At 41.2% G+C, this 24,689-nt stretch overlaps 1 protein-coding gene across 2 annotated transcripts; it reads left to right on the top strand.

Annotated features, from left to right (window-relative positions):
- Window positions 1-4,000: 4,000 nt before the first annotated feature.
- On the top strand, window positions 4,001-23,425 carry Slc7a2 (solute carrier family 7 member 2). Of its 2 annotated transcripts, none has more exons than XM_035453231.1 (11): window positions 4,001-4,376; window positions 5,364-5,519; window positions 8,805-8,970; window positions 11,023-11,156; window positions 12,117-12,339; window positions 15,100-15,236; window positions 17,693-17,795; window positions 19,188-19,393; window positions 20,811-20,977; window positions 21,798-21,906; window positions 23,229-23,425. In XM_035453231.1, the coding sequence occupies exons 1-11, from the start codon at window positions 4,001-4,003 to the stop codon at window positions 23,423-23,425; spliced, it is 1,974 nt and encodes a 657-aa protein (XP_035309122.1). The 2 variants fall into 2 exon arrangements, with proteins under 2 accessions (XP_035309122.1, XP_035309121.1); XM_035453230.1 differs by lacking the exon at window positions 15,100-15,236 and adding an exon at window positions 14,754-14,893.
- The last annotated feature ends 1,264 nt before the right edge of the window (window positions 23,426-24,689 follow it).

Below are 24,689 nucleotides of genomic sequence, written 5' to 3'. Positions count from 1 at the left end.
TACCAGGGAGGTCTGGCCAGAGGGGGGCCAGTTGCCTTCTCTCTTCTCTCCACCCCTGCTGAACTTGCAGTGTTAGACTGGGTTTCTTCTGCTTTGTTTCAGTACATGCAAGCTGTGCTGAGCTGTGTCTGGTCATTAAAACCAGAAGCTATCACTGAAGGTCTGGGGGTGCTGCGAGGGCCACTCTGCCAGCCCTTGCTCTGCTATCATTCAAATGTAAATTGTTCGTTCACCTTTTTGCCATTTGTACTTCACTTCCTGCTAATTCCTTTTCTTTCCAACATCAGGCTTCCAGTTTTGTTTTGTTTTTTTTTTTTTTTTCCAATAAGGTATTCAGACTGTTTAACCCCCATTAGGCCTAACCCTTTTCACCCACCCACTAACAGTTCCTGTTTGGCGAGTGGTTCCAGAACAGTGGTTCCCAACCTTTCCTAATACTTCCTTTGATATTGTTCCTTATGTTGCTACTTTATAACTGTAATTTTGCCACTGCTATTAGTCATAATGTAAGTATCTGAGATGCAGAATATCTGGTGTGTGACCCATGTGAAAGGGTCATTTGACTCCCTGGAGGGGTTGAGACCCTCAGGTTGAGAAAGAACCATTGTTCCGAAGTCCCATGCAATGGGTTTCACCTTCTTTCCGTTATAGGTGGACTATGATGTTGGCTAACTATACAGTAACTTAGTTTGTTCATCTCTACAATGAAACCTGATAGACCTGATCTTACAGGAACATTGAAAAAGTTATGGGATGGGACAATAAAATAAAAAGTGTCAGGGCATCCCGGGAACACGAAAACACCGGAGACCTTTGGCATTTTAACAGCAGCACTTGTGAATTAGTGGCAGGCAGGCATGAACTAATTTGGAGAAGGGCATCTCCTGATGTTTGCAGTTGTGAATAGAGTGACTGGCACCAGCATCTTGGGGAAAGGGAACAGGTGGTGCCCTGTGGCATTCAGGGTGATTTATTGGCCAGCCATTGCTGAAGAGAACAGGCGCCTACTTGGTGCTCTTGCTGCTACCAAGCCAGGGCAGAGTGCTGACTGGGCAGCTACTCTGGTTACCACAGAGCCGAGAGCTTTGCTTTCATTACGTCTCTTGTCTCTTTTTTGCTTTATTCTCTCTTCCCTTCCCCTGGGAACAAAGTTACACACTTAAAAAAAAATATATGTTCCATCTATTTCTATGAACTGCTCAGCTGTGTTTTCATTGTTTCTGAGGTGAGTGTACCCAAACCACGTGTTCCAAACCACCCGTTGTCTGTAGAAATGTTCCAAAATCCTGCATCAGCTGTTCAGTTGTTGTATAACCTTAGGAGAAATGCCTGCCCGTGGGAAGTTTTGAAATAGTACATTTCTGCCTTAACTTCTGGCCATACTGATTCAATGCTTTAAAAAGGGAAGAACTACTTTTAAAAGGAATTACTACTGTGTTGTACATTTGTAATGATCTCGTTTGTATCTTTGATTTTTACTTATCCCAACTTTGCCTTTCACCTATCTGGGAAATACCTTAGAGGAAGAAATTGTTCCGAAAACTCAATATGGAGAAAAGATAGGGTAATTTATTTCCTATCTTTCTGAAAAGTGGCTTTCAGAAAAACAGTGATAGGTTTCAGTGCAAAAGCTTGTTTTTGTTGTTCAGGTGCAAGAGTTACCATTTCTAATTAAATAATACTTTGTTTTGAGAAATTTATCTTTCAAAGATAAGTAAAAAGAATTACCATCAGCAATCCATGTCATAGCATTTTCTCCTTCTGCTGACTTATTTAACCTATAATATAATTTAGAACTTTGTATTGGAATTTTAAAACTGTAGGAACATAGTTGATGTTGGCTATGGAGATTATAAAATCAAAATATCAAATCTGAAGACAAAAGGAAGGGTAGGCACCAACCCTGTACTATATACATCGTAACTGCATTTCTCTCCATCAGTCCAGAAATGCACAGTGCATATTCCTCACTATGAAACTGGCCGAGGAATGAGAAAGAAAAACCTGGGTTCTAACTGGGACAAGCTAATTGGTTGCAGGCTCTAGGGACCACTGCCCCACTGGCGAGCCTCCTTCGTTCCCCCTGTGGTATGTTTGTGAGGGCACGTGATGATGACACAGGGACTAAGTTTGGCACATCAGCCTTGACACGGGGCAGGAGTGGAAGGATTCATTTCTGTGACTTTTGCCTCAATTATGGAAATGAAGCCACAATCCAGGATGGGCATTTTTCTGTAACTAGCAGATTTCAAATGATGCATATGGGGGCTAGGAGGGGATATCTGCCCCCTGGTGTTATCATCAGGTATGAAGGTTTACTAGACCCAGAATTCCCTGCTGTCAAATTGATGGCCTGGATTGAAAAAGTTTTAGAAGTTACATCTCCAGGTGGCTCTAGAAGTATTGACACTTAGAAACTGTCATTCTTCAGGTTGAGATGGGCTGGGGAAGATCCACACGTATCATTAGCCTCAATAAAATCGTATAGAGACATGCACATAGAGCTAATCCCCTCAGGCCCGCTTTGTCTAATTATATTCAATCTCAGCATTTTTCTTCCTCAAACAAAGCTACTGTTTTAGCAATTAGCAAAATAATCATTTGTTCAAAAAAAAGCCATATGTACCTATTTCTGCTATCATCAGAATCCCTCATTCCACTGGGATATTAGAGCCCGTATATCCTAAGGCCAAGGACATAGGGCGAAGGTCCCATGCTGCAGTCTCATACGCTTATGTTATTGATGATGGATATGATGAAGTTGAAGGGACCAGCACCCTCCAGCAGCAGACCATTGTGCCGGTATTCAGCGCATGAAGTGCGGGCACACACGACTTAATGTCTACGTTGCATTGACGGATACACAGCATACTCTACCCCTCTTCTCAGTTGCCTTCAGTCTGCTGAATTCCACGCCTCTGTAGACAAACCCAAGTAGACTTTTTAAAACTGCAGAATTTCTTTTGCACATAGGTTATACATATTCCTTGGAACTAACCTGGAGGTAGAGAATAATAATTTGTATTGTATGAAGTAGTTAAAAGTAAAAACTTAACTCATGATCAAAATACAGTTAGGTTAATATTTTGGTTCAGACCTTTTTTTGCTCTGGTGTGTGGGTGTTGTGTGTATTACTGAAAGCCTCACTTTGTTTTATAGAATGGTGTTTTCCAGGGTTAAATTGTTGGGGCAAATGATGGAGAATGGGGCTCATTCTCATTATTCCTCTCACTTGAAAAGAATACAAGATAACACTATAGGCTTTGGACTTGTCTTAAAATCTCAAGCACAATAAGCACATGTAGTTTCAAACCAACACATACTTGAAGCATAGCTGGATAGCAGTTTGCGTAAGAGCAATCTAAGCTCTTAACAAAAGAGCTTTGGGAAGCAGATTTTTCTTCTAGTGAGTTAACATCTGCTCCTTATTCCCAGCTCAAGAGGAAAGTGGGGTGGCTCTGACACATTCAGTAAAGCTTGCAAGTATATGACCACCACCCTTTACGCACTGTTAGGACATAGCTAGACTGTAGATCCCTTAAATGGGAGGCCACACATGTGTGACCATTCTGCATATATTCCTAGTGCAACTTTGGCATTTGAGAAGGCTCAGAGACCTGGAATTGGATGACGGATTAAAGAAGAAAATGGTTTTAAGGGCAGAATCTAAACCTTGCTTTCTAGTGAAGGGTAAATTCACCATCTAAGAAGAAAAGCATTCCTTTCAATGTGTCTACAAAACTACAATCGGGCCAAATTGCGGATCTTTTAAGTCACCTTTTTTACCGGCGTCCCGCTCCCACTTTAATTTGGTATGTGTGCGTGAACCCCCAAAATGTGCAGCTTTCTCATCTTTAGCCCTCCTGGTTGCTCTGAACTAGGTAAGGGGGGTGGGAAGGAGGGGTCCGCTGGTTTTCTTTGCTCAATGGGAGGGGAGATGGCCACAGACCCCTCCTTGTAACCCCTCCTCTCCTTTCTCCCCTAGGTTGCTCTCTTCACCATGATTCCCTGCAGAGCGGTGCTGACTTTTGCGCGATGTTTGATCCGGAGAAAAATCGTCACACTGGACAGTCTAGAAGATTCCAAACTCTGCCGCTGCTTAACCACCATGGACCTCATCGCGCTGGGGGTTGGAAGCACTCTCGGCGCTGGGGTTTATGTCTTGGCTGGGGAAGTCGCCAAAGCAGATTCTGGCCCCAGTATCGTGGTGTCCTTTCTCATCGCCGCCCTGGCCTCGGTGATGGCAGGCCTTTGCTATGCTGAATTTGGGGCCCGAGTTCCCAAGACTGGATCTGCTTATCTATACACTTATGTAACGGTTGGAGAACTGTGGGCCTTCATCACTGGCTGGAATCTCATTCTGTCATATGTCATAGGTATATTTAAAAACAAATATCAGTTGTGTACAGGGTAAAAATAGCTCTCCAAAGAGCCTTAGCACTAGGGTTTAACCTGCGCTTCTCAGCTGTGGGGTGATTCTGAGAGAATCACTTGTTCCCTGTCTCTTTTTTTGTCATCTCTAAATTACGCCCTCATTGCTGAAGTCTCTGATTTTGCTTCCCCTTTGAATCCATGATTCTTAATGAGTTTGAAAGTGGTTTGAAGTTTTCAAAATACATTTTTTTTCTTTTCGCGCGCGTGCGTGCGTGCGTGCGTGCGTGCGTGCGTGCGTGCGTGCGTGCGTGTGTGTGTGTGCGCGCGCGCGTGCGCGCATGTATGCTGCTACATATGCTCTGTCTTTGGGTGCACGGGGAGGTTGGAGAACATGTCAGGAATCTTTCTCCGTTGCGCTTCAGCTTTGTTCTCAGAGGCAGGAGCTCTCTGGTGAGCCCATTGGTTACATTCCAGCTAGCCATGGCCGGCTTGTCCTGGGGCGCTGCCTCTGCCTTCCAAGGCTAGACTTACAGGCTGTGCTTCCCCGTGGTAGTTCCGTAAGGGTCTGAATTGATCTCTTGCTTATGCAGTAAGTGTTTTTAACTGCTTAGCTATCTTCCTAGCCTCTAAATAGTTCTTTATTGCAAATAAAAGTTGCCTGGTAAGAGCATTTACACACCTGTATGAGGTCTGCCCAGGCTACATATCAAGACCCTGCCTCAAAAAAACAAACAAACAAACAAAACACAGTATTCTTGTCATACATATATTACTATGTAAATAGTAATGTGTGTGTGTGTGTGTGTGTGTGTGTGTGTGTGTGTGTGTGTGTGTGTGTGTGTATACACAGTAATTTGGCTTTCTAATGTGGTTAAAATTTTCAGTCAGCATGAACTAAGCCAGGTTTATCCAGGAAACAACTAAGCAGATGAGTTCTGTTAATTTTCTACCAGTAACCTTTTATTCTCTGAATGTTCTGCTTCTGGAAGGTACATCCAGTGTCGCAAGAGCGTGGAGTGGCACTTTTGATGAACTTCTTAACAAGCAGATTGGTCAGTTTTTCAAGACATACTTCAAAATGAATTACACCGGCCTGGCAGAGTATCCAGACTTTTTTGCTGTGTGCCTTATATTACTTTTGGCAGGTAAGAAAACCAATCATATGCTGTTCCCTTAACAAACCACACCAGTGGGCCCTGGCAAAGTAGGTTACACAGATTTGAAGCCGGGGTTCTCTGAATGAGGTCAGCATATCATGTCAAGGCCCATAGGTTTAGTGTTGAGTCACTGTGGGCTTCATCTCCCCTATGGTCCACAATAGGATTAAATGTGCATGGAAGCGAGAAGCCTCGCTTTGGAGGAGAAGGTACCTGGAATTCAGTAAGTCATAGGATGGAGATGTCAGTTTTTGTTTGGAGAGCATCAGTTTTTTTCAGTACTAATAAGAAATGTTCAAGAATGGGAAGGGTATTTCTATAAGGAAAAAATGTAGAATTTCATGGTATTGTTTCATCATGTTAAATGCAACCAGGGTTGTTAGCAAACATCATTTCTAGAAAAAAGTAGTGTTTTCTGTCACGCATATACTGCAGACTTGTGTTTGAAAAGGAAGCATTCAGCTCACCGGGCATTTTCTAATGCAAATATCCTACAGAGAGACATACTTGCTATAGGACCTTCCACCTTTCAACAGTGTACCTTAAACAGGCTCCAGAACTACAGTAGGGGCATTTAGGCTTTCCATCTTTCTCTGCTACTCATTACTTGCAGAATTTGAAAAGTGTGTTTCGTCTTTTCCTCCCTCAGTATGTTCATCCATGAAATGTGAGTACCATAGACTGCCTCGTACTGCTCCTTGCTTGGAGTATTGTATGCACCCAGATGGCAGCCAATTTTATTTTGGAAGCATAGTTAATCCCTGCTGTCCCTTACATAGATTATTTGGACATTTTCTATTATGACTGTTCTCCTTATCTACAGACCCTTAAGCCGATCTGTTTGTTCTGGCTTCTTACTTGATTTCCCCTGAGTAATTGGCTTCTCACTTTCCGGTCTAGCCTCATCTCTGGTTTCTCTCTGGGCTTGATGAATGTGACAGAAATAATTTTTCTATTAGGAAATGTTTTACCTGGACAAGTGCATGGTTCACAAAATAGCTTTACATTAAAAAAAACTGTCATTAATTAAGAAAATTGTAAAGAGAGGGACACAAACATAAACAAATTCCATAGGTCCAAAATGTTGTGTACCTTGCTTCTAATGTTGAGAGACATGTGACATGGGTTAAGGGTCAGTAACATGAATAAGTGGGTAAAGGTAACTGCCGTTAAGTAAGCCTGAAGACCCAAGTTCAGTCCCTAGACCCACAGTAGAAGGAGAAACACCAATGCTCAGAAGTTGTCATTTTACTTCTACACTTGAGCTTACTCCACCTCCCTTCCCCAACCATACAAATATGTTTAATTTTACAAGTTTTTTATTAAAGATTCTATTTATTTATTATGTATACAACATTCTGCTTCCATGTACATCTGCACACCAGATCTCATAAAGGATGGTTGTGAGCCTCCATGTGGTTGCTGGGAATTGAACTCAGGACCTCTGGAAAATCAGTCAGTGCTCTTAACCTCTGAGCCATCTTTCCAGCCCATTTCACAAGTTTTTTAAAAAAGAAATACATGCATTACTTTTCATTAAATGACATTGACTCAGTTTAGTTTCTAAACAGCCTAGTTAGTGTTATCATGTGTTATTTAGAAGTGGCTTCAATAAGCCTAAAATATTCAGCTTTAGTCTTTTAATGGTCAGAAGCCTATAGCTATGACACATGTTCAGAACTGTTAAGTCTATAATGACGAGACCTTGGCTTTAGCCTGACTGAGTTTTTGTCCTCTGTTCATTGACCGTCAGTCTTCTCTTTAAATGTAGTCTAAACTTACATTAGAACTTACTTCCTAGACTGTTTGAAAATTTAAATATCCCATTGTAAGTATTTGGTCAAATTGCAGTGTCATATGTCTGCCAGAACTTGTTTTAGTAAAGCTACCAGGGAGGGGGGCATGTGTAGTGTTCAGATGAGGTCTTTATTGGAATCTAATCTGTTGGTGGCAGATAATGCATTGGCATGTTTGGAACCTGATATGAACTGTGGCTGTGGCTTTGTTCTGCTTGGAGGTGTGCACCAGAGGCATCTAACCCAAGAGCCAATTGCAGAGTCCATAGTTGTGCCAACCCCACAGCGTTCCTTTATGCTATTGCTGTAACTGTTATGTCAGAGTGGAAACTGTACATGCAGAAGAATGAAATGCAACTGCTCTCATCCATGCTTGCACGGTTCTGCTTCTGTCATGGTGGGTGCTGTGGATACAGGGAAGAGGCTGGCAAGATCTGAGCCATTGTCTTTTCATAGCAACCATTGCCCCAGTAGTAAAAGTTGAACTAAGATCCATACTTCATATAAATATGCCAGGTGGGTTAAAGATGCAGAGGGAGACAGTCTGTCTCCCAAAACAAAATTTACAGAGCAATCAAGGAGGACACCACAGCAACCTCTGACCTCTCATACACACATACATACACCCACATACACATGTGTACATACTAGACACACACACACACACACACACACACACACACACACACACACACACACACACACACACACACACACACTGCATGCCCCCCCACACACTCTTAATTTGTAGACTGTTGTAAGGAAAATGTTATAAAATGCAGAGGGGTATTTATAAGATGGCAATGATGTCAGTGCTGTTTATAAAATAAAACCAAGAGTGACCTAATTGTCTATAAATAAGGGCTTAAAGTATCTCTGCCTAGTATGTTATGCAGCTGCTAAAACGGATGATAAATGCATTGGTGCAGAAATATCTGTGTGTGCATGTGCAGAATTCTGAAGGGATACCATAGTTGATCTTTATTCCTTATACTGTTCTGTTTTATCAAACTACTTGAATAGGATATTTACATTCCTAATATAAAGTAAATCTATCATCTGAGAACTGATTTAACAGAGAACATTTTGACGTGGCCCTTAGGGAAGTTATTTTCTGGTGACACGATCAGAAGGTGCATGGCAGACTTTTACATCAGCCCTGGAATAGCTTTTAAGGAGGTGTTGTGCCTGTGCCTACCTTGGTAATAATAACCAGAGTTACTACACTTACACAGATAGTGTGGAACTCTTGAGTGTGAGCAAAGCCTGCTTCTAGAGATCAAAATCAGTGGTGTCTCCATAGGCATTGCTTCACAGAAAAGGTGATTGATGACTGAACTAGCCATGGAATTGAAGAAATGGAATGTAAATATATGGATACTAGTGCAATAATATCCAATGCATTTATAGCCATCAGGGTAGCATTGTCTTTCGTATGGGTCAAGTGCCCACATTAATGCCTTCTCTTTTTCCATAGGACTGTTATCTTTTGGAGTAAAAGAGTCTGCTTGGGTGAATAAATTCTTCACAGCTATTAATATTCTGGTCCTCCTCTTTGTAATGGTGGCTGGGTTTGTGAAAGGAAATGTGGCTAACTGGAAGATCAGTGAAGAGTTTCTCAAAAATATATCAGCAGGTGCCAGGTAAACTAGTAGTAGTGCTCCCGCTCCTTCCTCCTCTTCCCTATCCACTCTCTCTGCTACATTTTAAGAGAACATTTCGGGAAGTTCTCTGTAGAGCAGCAGTTCTCAGTCTTGTTGCTGCTGAGACCTTTCTGGAGGATGGTTCTAGGATGCAGCTCCCCTTCCCAGACCTCCCATACCAAGGTAGGGCTGTGCTTCCCGCTGAGCCACTAGTGAAGCTCTGCAGCTTCTGGCTCCCAATGCAGCCTCTAGGGCAGAGTCTAACCCCTGCAAGAGCTCGCCCTTGGCTCCCCAACAGTTCACCACCTCTAAAGAACTAGGAATATTTTTGATTCTTGCATCCTGTGGTTTCTTCTTTGGGACCATCAGTTTCATTGCATGCCTTCAGGCTTTTAAGAATTTTGGAAGCTGGGCATGGTGGTGCACACCTTTAATCCCAGTATTTGGGAGGCAGAGGCAGGAGGATCTCTAAGTTGGAGACCAGCCTGATGTATAGAGTAAGTCTCAGGACAGCTACAGCTACTCTGAGAAACCCTTGGAAAAAAAATTTTGGAGCCTGTCCTAGTTTGGGTTTCTACTGCTGTGAGGAAACACCATGAACACAGACAGCAACTCTTATAAAGGAAAGCATTTAATGGAGTAGCTTCCAGTATGAGAGGGTTCGTCCATTATCATCATGGTGGGACATAGTGGCATGCAGGCAGCCATTGTGCTGGAGAAGGAGCTACATCTTGGTCCCGAAGGCAACAGGAAGTGGTCTGAGACACTGGGTGTGGCTTGAGCATATGTGAAACCCCAAAGCCAACCCCAAAGACACAGTTTCTCCAACAAGGCCAAACCTACTCCAACAAGGGGGCCATTTTGTTCTTATTGGTATTATTAGTTTCCTAAGTAGAAAAAAGATTACAGAAGTATTTATTACATGCTGTAATGATAAGTACATGTTTTTTATTTATATATGTCATTTACAGTCATCCTGATAAGGGATAGTGTCTGCTAATCTTATAGTTTTTACTATATGGTAAAACATGAAACTTTCATTATGATTAATCAAGCCTATGGGATGCTTCTGTTCTACTTTTTTCAACTATATTATATGTAAATTTTATGGGCTTTTTGCTATTTTTTATTTTATTTGTTCAGTGTATATGTGTGTGTGCATCTGGGTGTGTTTGTATGTCTGTGTGTCTGTGTGTGTGTGTGTGTGTGTGTGTGTGTGTGTGTGTGTGTGTGTGTGTGGTGTGTTTGTGACTGAGATGAATGCATAGATGTTGGAAGATAGTTTGCAAGAGTTGGTTGCCTTCTTCCAAGATATTGTTCTGGTTCTGGGACTCAAACTGGTTGCCAGGCTTGGTGACAAGTGCTTTTACATTGTCACCAATCTACATTACTGAGTCAGCTCACCAGCCCCTAAATGAATTTTAAAGATGTACATTCTGCCTTTCTTTTTTGTTCCATGAGGTAAGAATTGATTCTTTGAGGGGAGGGGATGAAGAGAAAGTTTCTTACCTTTATTGTAGAGCATGGCTCACATGCGGCATCTCAGATGTCAAAATCCTGCTTGCCTGTGCTCCATCTAGCACACGTCTATATAAATCAGCACAGTGATGCTCACAGGAGGCTGAGGCAAGAAGACTGACACAAGTTTAAGGCTCGCCTGAGCTATATTGCAGGTTCCAGGCCAATGTGGGCTCATAGTCTCTCTCTCTCTCTCTCTCTCTCTCTCTCTCTCTCTCTCTCTCTCTCTCTCTCTCTCTGTCCCTCTCTCACTCTCTCCCTAACCCCTCTCTCTCTCACACATATACTTTGGTCTGGGACTTCTGTATTTGCTGTTGAATAACCTATAGTTGGATGTCAGTGACTTAGAGGATCATTGTGAGGGAGTCTACCATGTTCTCCAGAACAAGGTGACAGAATAAAGTTGTGGGTTTATATACATTAGCTCCAAAGAACCAATGAGCACCAACTGTCTTCCAAGGACGTGGTTTGAGAGAAATCACCAGAAGGCACAGTTTCCATGAAGCAGCTGACTGGGTCTGTTCTTTTCTTCAGAGAACCACCTTCTGAAAATGGAACAAGCATCTATGGGGCTGGTGGCTTTATGCCCTATGGCTTCACAGGAACTTTGGCTGGTGCTGCGACTTGCTTTTATGCCTTTGTGGGCTTTGACTGCATTGCAACAACTGGTAAGGGCAGTGCAAGGGTACCCCAGGGGTAGCCACAGGTACAGCGGGGGTCCAGGAGAGGGTGAGATGTAGGGCAGGAAGGGTACCAACTCCAGATCCACTTGCAACCCGTGCTGCATCTAATGCAAAAGCCACTTGGTCAAGAGCATTGTTCCTGTCAAGAGCAGCACCTCCTCTGAAGATGTTATGACAACAACCCAAGACCACACATCTGGCTGATTAGATGAGGAATCTTAAATGATGCTCACAATCCTATCCTTAACCTTTTAACTAAAAGTTCTGTCCCCTCCAGATGGTTATTATTTTAAATTGTCTTATTCTCTGTCTTTAACCTTTTAACTAAAAGTTCTGTCCCCTCCAGATGGTCATTGTCTTAAATTGTCTTTTTGTTCACCAGAATTTGGTACTATACCAATTCTTTTCTCTTTAGGCCAAGTGACAAAACACTCATCCCAGTATCTTTCAGGGTTCCCCATTGAATAGCCTTGTAACTGACTGACTGGGGAGCTTCAAATATTAATCTTGTGAGAAGGATATTTTGCTTTTTTATAGAAACTAAAGTTTCCTATAAATAGATGAAATAAGTTTGTTTGAAGCCTTGCAGTTCAAAAGCTTACAGAATACGAGTGCGACTGTTTCCCAAATGACACCAACTGCCATTCTAGACCTAAACACTTAAGCGTGCTCATGGGTCTCCCCCCTTTGAAGATAGGAAACTGACTTGTATATATTCCATTCTTTTCTTCTTCCTTTGAAAGTTGGATCACTTTTGTTACTAGCAAAGTATCCTGAAGAAGAGAAGAGAAATTTTATAGGAAATAGATAGAACCCACTAAGAATGCAGAAGGGACAAAACCTTGGGTAGAATGACCACTGAGGAGGGGCATTTGATCAACAGGAAGTTCCTAAGCTGTTTAGCTGTTTACTAACCATGCACACCTTCTGTTTGTGTTTCCTTAGGTGAAGAGGTCCGGAACCCCCAAAAAGCTATCCCCATTGGAATAGTGACTTCCCTACTGGTTTGCTTTATGGCCTATTTTGGGGTTTCTGCAGCTTTAACGCTTATGATGCCTTACTACCTCCTGGATGAGAAAAGCCCACTTCCTGTAGCATTTGAATACGTTGGATGGGGTCCTGCCAAATATGTTGTTGCTGCAGGATCCCTCTGCGCCTTGTCAACAAGGTACATTGTACTGTCCTTGGGTCTGGGCTCTTAGGGATCTTGCCAAGTGTAGTCAATGTCTTCAAATTTGCTTTTGTGGGTTTTAAGGATAGCTCTGTGGTAGAATGCTTGACTAGCATTCTAGAGGCCCTGGGTCAGCACTGCTACCACAAGATTGATTTCATATAGTCTAAAAATATCCTAACATGAGGAATGCATTATACAACTATGCACTCAATGAATAGTTTGCACAGAATCACTGTCCAGAAATCTTGAGTGGTTACAAAAATTTTGAGTGACCATCATCAGCTGAGTCAGTTGTTTTGTTTTTGTTTTTGTTTTTCAGAATAATGGTGGTCTAAGTTTCAATAGTAATTAATATTCATAGCACTGGGACACACACATATCTGTGTCACACATAATCAAGTATTATGTTAGACACCTTTGGGATGTTCATGCTACTGGCATCAGTATTGCTTGCATTGTTTCCATCAGAGATTATACACAGACTTCACACTTGGGACAATTCTTCATGAAGCAGTAGTGTGTCTGGGACTAGAAGCCATACATTGTGTCATTATTTAAATGTACTTTTTTCCCTTTAGCTCTGATCAGAATGTATTTACTCGAGAAACAGAAATTACCATCCTGAAATTACCAGCGGAAATTTTTTATTCATATGAAAAGGGAATTTGACTGTCAAACTTTCAGATTTTCAATAGCTAATTATTTAATATGTTACAGTTCATGCCTCAGGTTTCCGGAGCCTCTCATATGATCTGAAACAAAACATCTCACTCTAGCTCATGATTGCCACACTTCATAGTGTAACATTCGCACGCAGGGAAAAGCTATTGCCTGAGAATGCCTTCTTAAAATTGAAAACACTTTTCACAATTCTGAAACTAGAAGTTTTTCTCAGTATAATTTATCAACGTGGCTTTTATTTTTTTTTCTTTCAAACCTGTTTTTAGTTTCTACTGTAACAATACTAAGTGAGTTTAGTCAGCTTCTGTTGATTCACTAGAAGAATTTCCAATAGTTTAAAGTCCCAACTTTGATTATATGGTGTCACTATGACCTTCAAAGGGGTGGAAATAGTCCCCTGTAGCTACATCAAGCACATCCCACTACTATGGTTAGTCCTTACACACACACACACACACACACACACACACTGAATTTTTGGAAACTTTAGCTATGCTGTCAACTTTGAAAAAAAAAGGTTTCTCATTTTACTGTGTTGAGTTGGCATTGTACAAAAACCAACAATGCTAAACTCACTGTCTTATCTATGTGGGTTTGGTAACAGAAACTAATAAAGTATTCTGTAAATAATGGGGAAAAGATAAAGACAATAAATAGGTATTTTTGGAGACAAGGTCTTGCTATATAGCCTCAGTTGGTCTGGTACTCACTATTAAGTCCAAGCTACCCTCAACAGTCTTCAGCTACCTTCAGCAGTCTTCTGCTTCAGCCTCTTTTTTTTTTTTTTTTTTTTTTTTGGTTTTTCGAGACAAGGTTTCTCTGTGTAGCTTTGGAGCCTATCCTGGCACTCACTCTGAAGACCAGGCTGGCCTCGAACTCACAGAGATCCACCTGCCTCTGCCTCCCAAGTGATGGGATTAAAGGCATGTGCCACCAACGCCCGGCATGCCTCAGCCTCCTAACTGATAGGGTTTTAGGCATGAGCCACCATGCCCAGACCTTCCAAACAATAGACTTTCAAAATCAAATATTTTACCTCTTTTTCTTAAGTAGTTACTTTCACAACTGAATCATATGTGGAATGACACAAGCAACAAACATAAATAATTCAATTTATCTTAAGCAACAATTGTACATTAAACCTCACTGTTACTAACATTTAATTGTAGCTCCTTCTATATACTAAATCTATAGTATGTTATTTTAAGTCATTCTTTACCTTGATAATTTTGAAGCTTGGAGCTATTACTTGTATCAAAGGTCAAGCTACAGGGTGTAAAATCATGGGAATGTGAAAATGCATAATCACTGTATAAATGGGTGACTTACTGTGACATAAAATTGATTAATCTTTTTAATTACACATTAATTTGGAAATTTTGCTTTCTGAATTATTAACACTAAAACATCTCAGTGTTTCATACTTAATTTTATTTTGCAAAGCCTAATTTGGTTTTAATTCCATAACAATCATGATATAAACAAATGACTTGCAATATTGTTTTTAGTCTTATAATTTGGCTGGGCAAATATTTATAAGAGTAATGAGTAACACCATGGCCATTATTGGCAGGTGTGTTTAAATGCCCAACCATAGTGCACTGTAAGACTATGTGAGTCCTTGATCCCAGCTGCCATGCTTAGTGTTATACAATCACTGTGTTTCTATTCTGGGTGTGATCATGCATGACTGTTTGCCATACTGCATGTCTTTGCTTTTTACTCAGTCTTCTTGGATCCATTTTCCCAATGCCTCGTGTAATCTATGCTATGGCGGAGGATGGGTTGCTTTTCAAATGTCTAGCTCAAATCAATTCCAAAACGAAGACACCAATAATTGCTACTTTGTCATCGGGTGCTGTGGCAGGTGAGAGCATTGACTTTTACTAAGGAAAGGGGGATCGTTTTCATCAAGAACTCTGGAAAATGTGAACAGTTAGGTGGTTTTCTGTTTTGATTAACATATAGCTCAATAACTTTGTGACTTTCCTATTTTGATTTCTTTGTGTACCTATATGTACCCTTGCAGAATAATACTCATCTCACATTGGATTATGAATTTTTCTGTTCTAGTCTTCTGGGTTCTATGTTCCCCTTACCCCGCATTCTGTTTGCCATGGCCCGGGATGGCTTACTGTTTAGATTTCTTGCAAGAGTGAGTAAGAGGCAGTCACCCGTTGCTGCCACGTTGACCGCGGGGGTCATTGCTGGTAAGCCTTACAAACACAGGTTTCTCCATCATTGGACTAAATGTGCTGTGCACATGCATGGACTTAAAAAGGGTCTGCATGCTGTGCATGTAAGTTAAGAGCAAAATCATGGGTAAATTAATGTGTGGGTATTGGGATTAACATCTGACAATTACGGTGATGGTGAAAACACTGAAATTCGTTCATAGCTAATCACTGAAGATTCTGTTTTTACTACTTTTAACCGTTCAGGTATCTAACCAATGTGTGCAAAGAGTTGTGAATGACTCTACACTATGTATGAGGTATCACCCTTCTAACTGATGAATAAGCACATAAAGTTATAATTCGGGCACCGAAAAAATTTCTAAATGGAATCATGGCTTAATATTGGAATTACTGATTTTAAAATAATGATTGTAGGACTTTTGAAAAGCTAAACTACTTCAATTCTTATGCTAATGTAAGAAAAATGCCAAAGATAATCTGAAGTTGGTTGTTGTCCTCACTGCCCAGAGTGAAGTGCATTGCCCAGCAGGGTTAGACTTTCACCTTCTCAAGCCCCAGTAGGAACCTAGTTGTCCTGCAATAGTTGAGACATGTAGGTTTTGCTCCTAGAATCCAGATTGCCTATGTTTTGATATGCTATAATGTCCATGCTAACTGCCTCTGACCAGATTCTTAGAGCATGTGGAAATTTCCAGGGATGGTATGAACTGAGTCAATGGTCTTAAGGGCCTGACACAGGAAGAAGAGAAAGACTGCAGTGAGCTTCGTAGCAAAGTGAATTGAAGCTGCCTGAGGAGCAGGTGTTCAAATAAAATCTCTGACTTTGTTGAGACTCTAATGTGCTAGGAAGTTGGGATCAAGAATGTTTTATTACATACCCAGCCAGTGTTTCTTTCAAGTCAGGAAGCATTTGTCTATGTAGTTTTCGCCTGGCAGATCTTCTAAATCTGACACTTGAGACATATGTGAGAAGGTCAAATCACTTATTTTTCTCAGGCTTAAATTTCTGCCGCAATAAAATGAAGATTCTTCTAGGTCAGTGGTTATCAACCTGTGGGTTTCGCCCCCTTTGGGGTCACGTATCAGACATCCTGCATATAAGATACTTTATTTTGCCAGTAGAAAAATTAGTTATGAGGGAGCAATGAAACAATTTTATGGTTGGGGTCACCATAACATAAAGAACTGTACTAAGGGTCTAAGTATTAGTAAGGTGGAGAACCACTGTTTATTTTAATGTTAAAGATGAGCCAAGTCATAAAGAATTCTCCACAAAGTGAAAACCTTTCCAATTAATAATTCTACTCGGGATATAGAATTTTAAAGATAATTTAACTTTTCCTTCATTTAGGAAGAATGGAATTTAACAGGATAATAAGACAGTTAATGGTGGGATGCTTTCTAAAATATTGTGTCTTTTACATTTCTTACACCCAAAATATTTTAAATTTAGATCAGAGAGTTTATATGAATAATCAGCATTTGGCTTTTTGTGGTCATTACAAGCAGGCTAAAATTTCATAATCTGTTATATGGTTATACTAGTAATGAAGTCTTTGCTGAGTGACGCATGTGGTACATATTCAGAAAGAAGATGAAATACTGTGTGGTTTTAAGGACAGGAAAAGCCCTGTCCATATCTACCCATTGTAAGCTTACGTCAGCCTGTCTATAAAACAGGAATAATCCTATCAAGGAAGACCGTGGGAAGTTGCTGGATTTGGTAAAAATAAATAAATAGTCAAATAAAAAGTAATTTCCTCTGCCTCTTAGGGTCATTGAAGATAAAGTGAGTTCATAGACTACAAAATCTGTAAAAAGTTCTAGGACACCATATAAATTGAACATGGTGTTATCTATTTACGGAGATAGGGAGTATTATGTAGTAAGTTCAACTAATGCAAGGTATTTTTACTTTTTAACATTGTCAAGATTCTGTGTACAGGATTGTAAGTTGATCTTTCACATATAATCAGTCTTCCAGAGCATGTGACTTTAATTTGATTAGTGTTAACTTACATCCAAATTGTGATTTCATTGAAAAATAAGTATAATTTTTGTAAAGACTATTTAAAATGTTTTGAATTGCATATGACTCGATACAGATGGAACTTAAAGTGATTATATAACTTGTAATGAGAAAACTGGTATTTCCTAGCAAATGTTTGTTTGCCTTCCGAGACTTCAAAAGACAATATTCTGTCATATAATACTTTCACACTTGGTCAAGCCGAGTTTGTTTTAAATAATCATACCAGATGTATTCAGTACTTCCTAAAGAGCTGGGGTCTTTGAAGTCTTAGTGTTAGCAGTTTATATGACCCAGAGACCATCTTACAATGTTGTGATGTTGATCTGTCATTGGTACCAAAACAGAAAAGTGTCAGTCTGCTGTTCCTGAGTGAACAGCTATAAGAAATGTCCTCAGAGGCCTTTGGTTTGACCTTTTTTTATCTGTTTCCCAACAGCTGTGATGGCTTTCCTTTTTGACTTGAAGGCTCTTGTGGACATGATGTCCATCGGTACCCTCATGGCCTACTCTCTGGTTGCAGCCTGTGTGCTCATCCTCAGGTGAGTGTCTGTTGGTTCTGAAGGGCATTTGCTAGGTGGGATATAGTGAGTAGAGACAGTAAGGACTGCAAAGAGCCAGCGGTTTCACCAAAGTGGAAGGCCATGGCCATTAAAGCAGTACGATGGGGTATAGGAAGCAGACATAGCTTTTAGCAAAACATCAAGTAGAGTTTGAGCCTTCCTGATAGCTTGTCCCAGTCACCAAGGCAGTTTATTAAAATGTACATAAACATGTTGTATTTTTGGAATTGTAAATACTAGCAGACTGACGAACAGATCCCTGTTCTTGACTACTACACGCTATTGCCTTTGTTATATTAGCAATATTGCCTGAATTTTTTTCAAGTCAATAAATGTACATCTACCAAATATGTGTGTACTTATTAGTACTTTTGGCATTAATAATTTAGTGCTAAGGAAAGACACCAACAAATAGATGTAAATAATAGTCACAGAAAAAGTAGCTTGACAAGTATAAAGAAAACATGAATATGAGTAACAGCAGGAGAATAGAGGCATAAATAAAGGTACTGTATCCAGTGGCTTCTTCTACAGGAAAAACTCATGTTTTGGTATATAGATAACTATTCCAATTTGAATAGACAAAGCCATAGCATTTGAATTTGCTTAAATAACATTAGAAATTTACATTAAGAAATAATGTTTATGGATGCATAAATGCCAGGATGAACTTGTCCCAAAAATGCTAACGATGATTAACTTAATGGTGCTATCAGTCATTGTGACTTCCTTCTGTATTCTTTTGTGCATTTTCCTTGGTGAGCTCATTTCTTTACATGGTGGGGGGGCTTGTTTCTGAAATAAGCAAGGGCTACAGATACTAGGAAGAAAAGCAGGCTATATGGATGCGCTCTAGAGGAACAGGGCAAATAACAGAGGAAAATGATGCCCATGGGGTAGTTAGGTGGCCAGGTAGCTAAGTGAGCATCTCTGGATGGAGCTAGATGAATCAGGACACATGGGCAGAGGGACAGACTCTGATAGGAGTCTTCGAGTTTGAAGCCCCAGGCTCTGTACTCTGTAGCTGGTGGCTGCTTCTGTGCTGTGTTCATGGATTACAATTCCATTGGGCACCGGAGGCTTCAGATACCATCTGGTACAATCATTGCTTCATCTTAATTTTAACTTTACTTTTTGACATCTACTGTATAACTTTCTGACTAAGCAGCAGTAAGAGAAAATTCAGAGTTGCCGTTCAGATTTGATGGAAGAGGTTTGTAGCCTGGCTCAGCATACTGTGAGCTGGAGACATGAGATGTGTCACCTGACTGCACACTAGGTAGCTTTGTAAAGTGTTTCACTGAGGAGTTTATGGTGACAATTTCATTTGGGCTGATGAGAGTAAAGATGGCGATATTTATTTGGGGATAGGTACCAACCTGGCTTGTGTTATGAGCAGCCCAAATACATCCCTGAGAAGGAAATTCTGGAATCCTGTACCAGTGCGACTTCGAAAAGCGAGTCCCAGGTCACCATGCTACAAGGACGGGGCTTCAGCCTCCGGACCCTCTTCAACCCCTCTGCTCTGCCCACACGACAGTCGGCTTCCCTTGTGAGCTTTCTGGTGGGATTCCTGGGTAAGTCTTCGCTGCAGGTGTCGAAAGGCCAAAAGATATGAGTGTGTGGAACCAGTGTATGTGGAAGGCAAAGGATGAGGCCTCACATTGTCTGGGATATGTTAGCCAATTTGAGACATGAAATTTGACCTAGAGAGGTACTGGTAGTTGAGGTTGTATTATATTATGTAGGAAGAATACCAGTGTGACCATGGCAAGGTGGGAGTTAGAAAGAGAATTCCCCAGTAGCTTCCTATACACAGTGACAAATAAGAGACCCTACCTCCAACAAGGTGGCAAGTGGCAACCAACATCCAAGGCCATGTTTTGTCCTCATGTGTGCTATGACACACATGCTCCCACAGTTGCACACATGCACACAAGAGCAAGGAATTCCTACAGTAAGAGTTGTAGAATTATAAACTGGCATACTCCATTAGTGCAAGGTGCTCCCTGTGTTAAAGAGTCAGGTCAGGTAGCAGAACTGGAACCCAATGGTATTGGGAAACAACATAGGGAAGATTTGTTTGCGCATCTGGCTACCTAATCTTCTATAAGTTTAGTGACATTTGCCAGGCATTATCTGTGTGCCAAGGACTGTTCTGGGCACTTGGAGTAGTGAGACAGACTGTTCTTGCTCCTGAAGATTGTACAATAAGGTCATGGCAAACAAGGGAAGAACAGGTTTCCCTGAGAGTGAGTAGGAGGGGCTTTTATTGCATACTTGGTGATCAAAAGAAGCCTGATATCATTGCCTGGAATGTGGAAGAGAGATTCAGATCATGTGGTATTGTTTGTTTGCATTAACAAATAGCCTTCCCTGGACACATGGGGAAGGGCCTAGGCCTGGCCCAGGATGATGTGATAGACTTTGGGGAGCCCCTTTTGAGGACCTTCCTGCCTGGGGAGTGGAGGGGGGATGGCTAGGGACAGGTGGGATGTTGGGGGGGAGGGGTAGGAGAGGGAGAAGGGATTGACATGTGAAGCAAGCTTGTTCCTAATTTGAACTAATAAAATAAAATAAAAATTAAAAAACAAAAAAACCAAATAGCCTTCATAATAGCTTAAAATAAGCAAAGCTGCTATACTTCATTTGGAAAAAAAAAAATGGAAGCCACACACCACCAGAAACATCCTATCCATATGGTCTGAGAATAGGAAATTTGGATCCCTGGTCACATGACGGACAAAGCAGGATGTTAGTGCCAAATGAAGGAAGAGGTTGGCTTCTGAAAAGACAGAAATGAGAACATGTACATGATTCTTAGATGGATGAAGTGGACTGACTCTTTTTCACAAAAGAAAAGAAGTGGGGTGGGGGTCTGTGTGGCAAAGCAGATGATAAAGAACTTGATGTTGTACCCGGATAGGCCACTAGAACTGAGAAGCATGAGGGAAGGGTGTGTGCTGACTCTGCCTTGTGTACTGACCACCACAGCCTTTCTCATCTTGGGCATGAGCATTCTAACCACGTATGGAGTCCAGGCCATTGCCAGACTGGAAGCCTGGAGCCTGGCTCTTCTTACCCTGTTTCTTATCCTCTGCACTGCCGTCATTCTGACCATTTGGAGACAGCCACAGAATCAGCAAAAAGTAGCCTTCATGGTATGTGAAAAAATAATTAGAAATCTTAATTGTTGTCTACACTCCCTCTGTATGTTGTCTGTGTTTGTTTAATTCTTCTAAACAAAAGCAAGCAATGAACAAGCCTGTCAGATTCTTTATGAATTCCTTTTAGTCACAGTACATGCGTTGTCTCACTTCCCTTCTCAAAAACTTGAGCATGCATGCATATATACATACATACATACATACATACATACATACATACATACAGTGAACAAATTTTGTGTTGAACAGTCTGTAATATTAGAAAAAATAATTCATGAGATTCTGGGTTTAATCCCCAGCACTAAAAATTAAAAGTTAAATGAAGATGGAAAGAAGGTAGTTTGAGGGTTTTATATTCAGAAATTTGAAGCCCTCTTGTGAGGATCTATTCCCACCAGCTGTCTTCATCTGCAAGTTAAATTATCCTGCCCCAATGGAACTAGCAGTAGGCTTGAATGTGGACAGAGCTTTTTGGAAGGGAACCCCAGGATGCTACATGTATCCAGAGTTCCAGAAGCATTCCCTATTGATGACTAAATGAGACCATTAACCTCTGAGCTACACGGATGCCTGCACCCTGTGGTGTCTTGATGATAATCTGCTGGTGTGATGGTGTTTCAGCTTCAGCCAGTAATGGGAAAGGACATTTTCCTTTCACTAGTTTCTATGGGGATGGTATTTGTTCAGGGTCTCATTTTTTGAAACTATAAGCTTAGTGATATGATTAGATATCAGCTATCTACACCCCTTGAACTTACTTGGAGAATATGCTTTTACAGTAACACTCTACTCAAAGGATGTTTTGTTCCCCTAGGTCCCATTCTTACCCTTTCTGCCAGCCTTCAGCATCCTGGTCAACATTTACTTGATGGTCCAGTTAAGTGCGGACACTTGGGTCAGATTCAGCATCTGGATGGGGCTTGGTAGGTCTCGTGATGCCTTACTCTTCTGGAGTTTGGTTCGCCTTGCTTTGTGGGCTGTGGCTACAGAAATGGCTTCTCTCCCTTCCTAAAACTGAAGGCTCTGTTCATTTCCTCCCATTCCTACTCCATCTCGATGTTTGCTTTACCATTGTTTCATGATGCTTTTTCTTTGGTTTTTCTTCCCTTTCTTTCTCTTTTCTTTTGTGCTGGGACTCACCCCAGGCCCCAGACATGCTATCACAGGCCTCTGTCACTGAGCCACATCTCCAGCCCTCCAGATGCTATTTTTCATCCAAACTCCCACAGTAACCCTGGAGTCCACACAGATTCTGTCTTCTCCAGCTTATGAATGAGAAAAATGAAGCTCCTGAATTAGTTGTCATAACAATGCCAAACCCTTACCCGGCTTTCTAAACTAGGACTAAGCATGGGAATATATGTATTTATAGGTAATTATCTTCTAAGGACACTTAAAACATTGCCTCCTTCTCCCTACAGTTAGCATGGCTGTTGACAGTTCTCGGGCTGTAAGCCTCCCATATGACAGTAACAGGTAAAAGGGTGTCCATGTCCATTGTGAACACAGGGCTTGCCCATGACTCTGATAACCACTGCTGGGGTTTCACGTGTGTCATGTGTGCCTCCCCCATGATTCTGCTCAAAGTCATTCTGTTGAGTTTTGAGAACATAAGTGGGAAATTTCCACATAGCTGCTGTCTGAAAATACTCGATGAGAAAAAAATATATTCTATAAGGTTGGGGCGTTAGAAATGAAGAGCTGCTTTCTAGCCAGATAGGAGATCTGTGTGCAGCATCTGATTTTTACATTCTGTTTCATTTTTATTTAAACGTATTTTTATTTGTTTTTTATTTTTATTTAACTATATTTTAAATTGAAATATAATTATATTACTTTCCCTCCTCCCTTCCCACCCTCCAGCCCCACCCAGGTACCTCCCTCTAACCCCTCCCGTCTACCACACACACACACACACACACACACACACACACACACACACACACACACATAAGTTTTAAGTTGATAGCCTCTAGAATCACAGGCAACAGCTAACAACTGCTGAGGAAGGAGAGTTAGCCTCTCCCAGGGATGAGCCCCCTTATTGGCTGTCCAGTGCAAAGTGGTCAGCCCTGAAACCATATCCGCATGGGTAGCAATGGCAGACTTAGTCGGTTGTATTTATATATTGTATATGCACACATTCTCTTTTTCCAAGGTTGCACAGAGACAGGGAGACTTACTATATTGAGTTGTCCACATTAAAACATTTCCTAACACATTGATACGCTTTCCCTCCCCAAAGGCTTCCTGATTTACTTCGCTTATGGCATTAGACACAGCTTGGAGGGGAACCCCAGGGATGAAGATGATGATGAAGATGTCTATGCAGATGACATCAGTGCAGCAATAGAAGAGAAATCCGCCATGCAAGCAAAGGACCATCACCAAAGAAGCTTCAGTTTACCTTTCATATTCCATGAAAAGACAAGCGAATGCTGACATCACTTACAAGGAGAAAACTATGGCAGGCTGTCACCATCATGTTGGGATGTCATGGGTTTGTTGCAGACATGGTTCACCTAGCTTATAATTTCTCCTCCAGATAGCTTCTCTTTAGATGGTGAATTATGTGTCTGGGGAAAGTGCCTGAGTGCACTGCACTCCTCAGCAACGAGTACCCCCAAAGTAATGTGCCTGTGTGCATACATGTATATTTGGGACTGTTTGCGTGTTACATGTTGTTGGTTTTTATTACTATGTGACATTATTCCAGTGTTGTAATGAGTGGCGTACACTTTACGTACTAGAGTATGTTGCTGAATAGAGGTGTATTCTATATATGCCTAGGTGGTAAGAAAATAGTGATGGTTTTCTCCTTATTAGGTCTGTGGCTGGCAATTTGGACTTGCCAAAAATGCAGCCACCTGTCATGATGTTTAGCAGTGGACAGGGTCGAGGAAGAAATAAGGGCGAGCCTTTTCTGTATATTACAATGTCCCAGCAGAGTTATCACACATTTTCTTCTCCTATTTGCTAGAACAATTTACTGAAACTTCAGCCAGGGCGAGTGTTTGTTTCTTCTGTGTGACAGGATGGAGAAAGAGTCTGTGGCACCAGATGGTTACTCTTGTTTTTGAGAGCCTTGGCCCTAACCCTTCCACCTGCTGTAAGTGATATGCTCTCCCAACCCCAACCCCAACCCCAACCCCAACCCCATCAAGGGCTCAGGAGGGGCATCAGGGCCTACTTGGGACCCTTTAAGCCAAAGAATGAATGAGGTCCCATCCCATGACTTGAGGACCAGAGAGACATAGACAGAGGTTCAGGCAGGCTTTCTGTTTTTAAAAGTGAGTGAAGACAGTATAAGCCCCCATGTCACACATTTGGTAAAATGGTTCAAGCTGTTTTCTGTTATTTAATACCTAATCACAGCTCATCATCTATCACCTCATCAATCACATAACTCACTCTTTTGCTTCTGATTTTTTCTCTGATCTAGATGGAAATGGACATGTTAGCAAATTCTATCTTTACAATATGCAAACAAAGAAAAAGATGAAGGGGTGTAGGAAAATACCATTAGTCCAGTCTCACTGGGCATTTGGGCCTCTGATGTTTCTTATAGAAATGTTTAGAGATTCCTGCCCCCACCCTGTCCCATCATTTATCACTTTTTGTTCCATTTGCCTTTAAATGACCACATTAAGCCTATTAACACAAGCTCTGATATTATACAATTAACTCATCAATTACTTTCAGAACA

Source organism: Cricetulus griseus (genome assembly GCF_003668045.3).
Source record: "Cricetulus griseus strain 17A/GY chromosome 1 unlocalized genomic scaffold, alternate assembly CriGri-PICRH-1.0 chr1_1, whole genome shotgun sequence".
Taxonomy (NCBI): domain Eukaryota; kingdom Metazoa; phylum Chordata; class Mammalia; order Rodentia; family Cricetidae; genus Cricetulus; species Cricetulus griseus.
The sequence above is the reverse complement of the archived record's forward strand: the minus strand, read 5'-3'. Positions and strand labels throughout refer to the sequence as shown.